The 6897-nt window shown below is 40.8% G+C and overlaps 3 protein-coding genes across 3 annotated transcripts; 1 reads left to right on the plus strand and 2 right to left on the minus strand.

Moving 5' to 3' along the window:
* Positions 1-1373: 1373 nt before the first annotated feature.
* On the plus strand, positions 1374-2113 carry LOC110707432 (histone H4). The gene has a single exon (XM_021885452.1). The coding sequence runs from the start codon at positions 1606-1608 to the stop codon at positions 1915-1917; it is 312 nt and encodes a 103-aa protein (XP_021741144.1). The 5' UTR covers positions 1374-1605; the 3' UTR covers positions 1918-2113.
* A 2014-nt stretch (positions 2114-4127) lies between these two features.
* Positions 4128-6080, minus strand: LOC110707588. Its single transcript, XM_021885616.1, has one exon. It carries the CDS (start codon positions 6078-6080, stop codon positions 4128-4130), a length of 1953 nt encoding a protein of 650 aa, XP_021741308.1.
* Positions 6081-6201: 121 nt separating this feature from the next.
* Positions 6202-6611, minus strand: LOC110707590. Its single transcript, XM_021885617.1, has 2 exons — positions 6471-6611; positions 6202-6381 (listed from the first exon to the last, which is right to left on the minus strand). The coding sequence occupies exons 1-2, from the start codon at positions 6609-6611 to the stop codon at positions 6202-6204; spliced, it is 321 nt and encodes a 106-aa protein (XP_021741309.1).
* Between the last annotated feature and the right edge of the window lie 286 nt (positions 6612-6897).

Genomic DNA, 6897 nt, shown 5'->3' on the forward strand with positions numbered 1-6897 from the left:
AACATGAACTGACCTAGAGATGACCTGACCCGAATGTAACCCGTAAATTATTGACCTGAACCAAACCCGACTTGAATCGAAATTGACCCAAACCCGTTTTAACCCGTCAAAACCCGAATTTAACCCGACTTGTTACTAAACCGACCTGAATTCAACCTGACCCATTCCTAACCCGACCCGAAATCAACCCGACATATTATTGACCCGACCCAAATTCAACCCGACTTGTTATTGACCCGACTCGAATTTTGCCCCAACCTATTACTAACCCGACCCAAAAATTCAACCCAATCTGTTATTAACCCGACCCAAAAATTCAACCTGATATGTTACTAATTTGACTCGAAATCAACAAGAGTTGTTAAGTTGTTATGACCCGACCTACATTCAACCCATATTATTCCTGACCCGATTTCAAATCACCTTAAATGCAATATAGACCACCTTATTATTGTTGATCAAAGCATTTTGTCTAGGGAGACCAAGTCGGTCCACGGTAGCAAAAGAAAGGAGCATCATCCCCAAATTTAAGAGTTAAATATAGCATATATTTGTTGTATGGTCAAAGGAGATAATTATCTTCCTAAATTATAGACTACAGTTCCCTAGTATTTGCCATATATATTATATACAAAGGAAATAATTAACTTGATAAAAATGATAATTATCTATTTATAGTTAGTTAAACCCCAATATGACCCGACTTGGAAATGACCCGACCTGATTGTAACCCGCAAATTATTGACTTGAACATACCCCGACTTGAACCCGAGAATGACCCAACTTGGAAATGACCCAACCTGATTATAACTCGCAAATTATTGACTTGAACCGAACCCGACTTGAACCCGAGAATGATCTGACTTGAAAATGACCCGACCTAATTCTAACCCGCAAATTATTGACTTGAACCGAACCCGACTCAAATCCGAGTATTACCCTAACCTGTTTTAACCCATGAAAACCTGACCTATTGTTCACTCGACCCAGACCTGTTATTAACCCGACCTAAACCCAACCCAAACCCGATAAAGATGTATGACCCGACGTGACCCGACTCAAGCTTGACCCAACCTGAACCCGACCCGCATAAATTACGACATTAACCCGAATTGACCCGACCCACTTCTACCCGACTCATTTACCCGAATTGACAACTCTAGTCTCTAGACATAATTCAAGTACTATAGACACTTGCGGAGTAATACTTGTAGAATCCTTAAAACAATAAAACCTAGCAAGGCTAGCAGCAGCAGGCAGGACAAATATAAGATTCGAGCATTGGAAAACATTTTACAGAATAAACCAATCACAACCATTAGATTAAAACCATTAGATTAAAACCATTAACGGTCTTAAATTTTAAGTACTCTTCACACAGATTGACCTTATTTACCGTCAGATTAAACCACATCCAATGGCTGTAAATAGTTACAAACAAAATCAACAATTCCCTCCAAAACCAAATATTCAAAAAATTTCAACACCATCCTTATATAAACCCACCCCAAAAATCTTATTTCCCACCCCAATTAAAACATCAATTTCCACCAAAAATCCAATCTAAACTTAAAAACTCAAATTCGGAATCTCGAGAACGAGAAAATGTCAGGAAGAGGGAAGGGAGGAAAGGGGTTAGGAAAGGGAGGAGCAAAGAGGCACAGGAAGGTTTTGAGGGATAACATCCAAGGTATCACTAAACCCGCCATTCGTCGCTTAGCGAGGCGAGGTGGAGTTAAGAGGATCAGCGGCCTTATTTACGAGGAAACTCGCGGTGTATTGAAGATATTTTTGGAGAATGTGATTAGAGATGCTGTTACCTACACTGAGCATGCTCGCCGTAAGACTGTTACTGCTATGGATGTTGTCTATGCTCTTAAGAGGCAGGGCCGTACTCTCTACGGGTTTGGTGGTTAGAGTATAATAAGTTTTAGGGTTTTTATTTTGGATTTGAGTTTTGATGTAATTTGAGATTTGATTGTTAATGTGAAATATATGAATTAAATATTTGCTAATTTGCAGTCTCTGTTGTTTTTGTATTCTTTACTTTCGTAGTTTTGTTTGTTATTTGAATTTGATCTTCAAAATTACGAATTGAAAAATGATCATGTTATTAGATCTAATTTTATTGTTTTTGAAATATGTTTAATTGGTGGTTTGAAGTTTGTTGAAAAATGTTGCTCTTAGTTGAGTTAATTTGCTCAATTTATGGTGGAATTTCAATAATAAAATCGCAGTTCAATTTATTTATGAACAGATTTTGAATCAAAGAAAAATGAAGGACAACAGATAAGTTGACCTCAATACTTTGTATTAATATAAATTTGAAGTGTCATTTCTACTCAGAACGTATTTGCTTTTGATATTCGGTATTGGTAGAGTTGTATTGAACAAATTTGGGGAATGGGGATGAACATTATCATACTCAGTCACTCACCCTTCATTTGCCTTGACTGTATCATTGGGTGAAAGAATGTATGGAATATTTTCCTCAAAGGGATTCTCATTGATCTGTACAATATATAACCGATTACAATGCATAATCTAAGGCTATAAACTAGGAACAGCTATACAAGAATATTTACTTAACATAACAGAAATATATTTACATATATATCTTAACACACCCCCACAGTCGAAGTGGGAGGACCACGAACGCTAAGACTGTCACGAAAATCCTCAAAAAAAACTCGCGGAAGACCCTTAGTAAAGATATCCGCAATCTGATGTCTAGAAGGCACATGTAGAACCCGAACTTCCCCACGTGCAACATTCTCTCGGACAAAATGAATATCCATCTCTATGTGTTTTGTACGTTGATGTTGTACTGGATTTCCTGACAAATAAATAGCACTTACATTGTCACAATAAACCAGGGTAGCCTTTTTAATCAGACAATGTAACTCCAAGAGAAGATTCCGAATCCAGGATGATTCAGAGACAACATTAGCCACCCCACGATATTCGGCCTCTGCACTAGATTTAGACAATGTGGGTTGGCGTTTAGATGACCAAGAGATTAAATTATCCCCCAAAAATACACAATAACCAGATGTTGATCGTCTCGTATCAGGGCATCCCCCCCAATCTGCATCAGTATATGCAACTAGAGAAGAAACAGAAGAGGGATACAAATGTAGGCCATAATCAAGAGTACCCTGAACATACCGAATAACCCGTTTGAGAGCAGCCATATGATCAACTCTGGGGTCGTGCATATGAAGACAAACCTGCTGAACGGAATAAGAAATATCCGGTCTGGTGAATGTGAGGTACTGTAGAGCCCCTGCAAGACTCCTATACAAAGATGGATCATCAAAAGGAGCACTAGTAGTAGCGCCGATCTTGGGCTTCGTGTCAATCAGTGTTTGAGACGGTTTACACGATGACATCCCTGCACGGTCAATTATTTCTTCGGCATATTTACGCTGTGAAAGAAACAAACCACCCTTATGTCGAGTCACAGCAATACCCAAAAAATAATTCAGAGTACCGAGGTCCTTCATAGCAAACTCAGAGCTAAGAAGAGATATAATGGAACGACGAAGAGCATCAGAAGAGGCAGTGAAAATAATGTCATCCACATATAACAAAAGGTAAGCCATGTCCGACCCTTTGCGGTAGATAAACAAAGAGTTATCCATCTTGCTGTTAGTAAATCCAAGAGGCAACATATAATCAGCAAAACGCTTATACCAAGCCCGAGGTGCCTGCTTAAGTCCATAAAGAGACTTATTTAACAGACAAACATAATCTGGATGATCCTTGTCCCTGTAACCAACTGGTTGATGCATATAAACTGTTTCCTGTAACTCACCATGCAAGAAAGCATTCTTGACATCCAACTGATGGATAGGCCATGCCTTCGACAAAGAAAGGCTAAGAACAGTGCGGATGGTGGCCGGTTTGACAACCGGACTGAATGTCTCACCACAATCAATGCCAACATGTTGAGTTTTACCATCACCTACAAGACGGGCTTTGTGCCTCTCAAAATCACCGTTAGACTTGACTTTATGAGTAAAAATCCACATAGAACGAATAACATTCACATTAGGTGGACGGAGCACCAACTCCCACGTCTTATTTTTAATAAGAGCACTAAATTCATCATCCATGACCATTTTTCAATTAGGATCACGTAAATCCGCGACCGGATTACGAGGTAAAGGAGACCTCGTGACAACAACATTGGAAAAATATTTCTTATTTGGCTTAACATTGCCATTCTGACTTCTAGTCACAATATTAGGCTTATGGAGTTGAATGTGGGTAGAAGAAGGAGTAGGTGGGCCGTTTTGTTGTTGGGCCAATGGAGAGAGTAAGGGTGAGGCTTTTTGTGGGCTGGAAGGAGATGGAGGTCCAAGCGCCTCTTGGGAACCCAAGGGAGGGACGGCAGTAGTGGGTGAGGGGTGCTGGGTATGTGAGTTTTGTGGAGTTCTGGGCTGGGCCGCAGGAGAGGAAGGTGAAGAATTGGGCCGAGTTTGTGGAGCAGGTTGGGTTAAGTGGTGTATAACCAACGGATGCAAACCATCCCCCAAAAAATCATACGAGGTAGATGTTGGAGTATGAAGTTTAGCAAATGGAAAAACATGCTCATCAAACAAGACATGGCGACAAATGATGGTTTTATTAGATGCTAAATCAAAACATTTGTAGCCACGATGATTAGACGGAAAACCCAAAAAGACACAAGGAGTGGACCTTGGTTGTAGCTTATTAATGGTGGTAGAGGGAATAAGAGGATAGCATAAACACCCAAAAACCCGTAAGTGTGAGTATGAAGGAACTCGTTGATAAAGAAGCTCTAAAGGAGACTTATTACCTAACAACTTACTTGGGCGAATATTAAGGAGGTAAGTAGCAATTTGCAAGGCATGATGCCAAAAGGATGGCGGTAGGGATGCATGAGCAAGAAGAGTTCTAGTGACATTATTGATAGTTCTAATTTTTCTTTCGGCTTTTCCATTTTGAGAAGAAGTATGGGGACAAGAGAGACGAAAAGAAAGGCCATTGCGTTTGCAAAACTCCCAAAAAGGACCATTATCAAACTCCCTCCCATTATCACATTGAATATTTTTGACACTTCGTTCAAATTGGGTATGAATATGGGCTTTAAAAGCTAGAAAAGTTTCATACACATCTGATTTCTTGGCTATAGGAAAAGTCCATAAATAATTCGACAAATCATCCAATAATACAATGTAATAACGATGGCCTAAAGAACTCAAAATAGGAGATGTCCACAAATCACTATGAATAATATCAAAAGGCATAAGAGTATGTGAAGTAGATGGAGCAAAAGGCAATTTAACATGTTTGCCATAAACACAAGAATCACAAATGCTAGAGCTAGAATGTTTATTACAATCAAATTTTCTAACAGAAATTAGATTTTTGATGAGTTTAGGAGCATGAAGAACATTTTTTAAAGCAAGGGGAGTAGTAGGGAAAGACAAATTAGTGTGACCATAACCAAGTATAGGAATAGTATGACCATTACCAACAACAATGCCATTATTAGGATGAGTGCTCAAATTAAAATAAGACGAGAAATTACCGGGAGAGGAAGTCATATGAGAAGTAGCTCCAGTGTCCATGTACCAAGCCGGATTAGGTTGAGTGAGAGTCATAGTATGCATCGCAGACTCAATGTCGGTTGGAGCATAAGATGGAGCATAGGACCCGGGCTGCCCATGAGAAGAAGCGGTGTAGGCTTGCTGACCCTGTTGTGGACGTGGACCCAAAATACCAGGCTGCTGCCTTGGTGAGTAATTGGGCCGAGCCCAATTTTGTGTTGGGTAGGGGCATGGTGGCACGGGCCACCCTTGAGGCATCCACCCCCATGGTGGAAACTGCGGCTGCCAGTATGGGGAGGGCTGCTGTCCACCTGAACCACGCGGCGCACCACCGGAACCACCACCGGAAACCTGTCCTGATTTGCCACTGCCGGAGCCGCGACTAGTACTGCCTCCAGAATTTTTCCGGTTGCCGGAATTCTTCCCCTTTTTCTGATTTTTCCTTTTCGAATGGCCATGAGAACCAGAATCAAATTGAGAATTATCAGTTGTAGCAACCATTGCCGAGTCAGAACCTGCTGAAGCTTCTCTGGCCAAGCCGGCCTCCTCCAAGGTGAGCATGGATCGCGCCTGATAAAATGCGGGCAAGGGGTTGCTCTGCCTAATAAGCGTACCCACACCACTATACGCTTTCGTAAGGCCCCCAACCATCTGAAGAACCATTCGACTGTCCGAAACCGGTGCACCGACATTCGGCAAGGGACTTTAAACGCTGACAATAAGCCGAGTCATTCGGAAAGTCCTCCAAACTCGTGGTTGAAAACTCCTGTTCAAGAGTCACAGCCCTGGAATGTTGATTGTCCTGAAAAAGGTCACGCAACCTATTCCATATCTCCATTGCTGTAGTATCCGGTTCGATGACGGTGTTGATAAGGTCAGTCGAGATAGTACCATAAAGCCACGGTGTTGAAGTTTGAATAACTCTGCCCACGTAGAGTATTGTGAATTCGCCATTTCCAATGTAATGGGAATGTTGCTCTTGATGTTAGGCACAGCAAGAGCAGGATGAAATTGAGACTTAGAATCACCCATGGTGAAGAATAGAGAAGAGATGAGATGGAGAAGATGAAATTAGCCGAGGAAAGCAGCGGAAGATGAAAGAAAATCGTGCCCTAGGCAACTGATACCATGAAAGAATGTATGGAATATTTTCCTCAAAGGGATTCTCATTGATCTGTACAATATATAACCGATTACAATGCATAATCTAAGGCTATAAACTAGGAACAGCTATACAAGAATATTTACTTAACATAACAGAAATATATTTACATATATATCTTAAGATTGGGTCTACCCTTTTTGCCCTGTTTCATGA

Source organism: Chenopodium quinoa, unplaced genomic scaffold (genome assembly GCF_001683475.1).
Source record: "Chenopodium quinoa cultivar QQ74 unplaced genomic scaffold, ASM168347v1, whole genome shotgun sequence".
Lineage (NCBI taxonomy): Eukaryota > Viridiplantae > Streptophyta > Magnoliopsida > Caryophyllales > Amaranthaceae > Chenopodium > Chenopodium quinoa.

What these genes read in the sequence shown, in the direction of transcription:
- LOC110707432 (XM_021885452.1), top strand. Translation starts at nt 1,606, where the DNA reads ATGTCAGGAAGAGGGAAGGGAGGAAAGGGGTTAGGAAAGGGAGGAGCA.
- LOC110707588 (XM_021885616.1), bottom strand. Translation starts at nt 6,080, where the DNA reads ATGGTTGCTACAACTGATAATTCTCAATTTGATTCTGGTTCTCATGGC.
- LOC110707590 (XM_021885617.1), bottom strand. Translation starts at nt 6,611, where the DNA reads ATGGGTGATTCTAAGTCTCAATTTCATCCTGCTCTTGCTGTGCCTAAC. An exon ending in TTCAACACCGTGGCTTTATG is followed by an intron (nt 6,382 to 6,470) that starts GTACTATCTCGA and finishes GACCTTTTTCAG; the next exon opens with GACAATCAACATTCCAGGGC.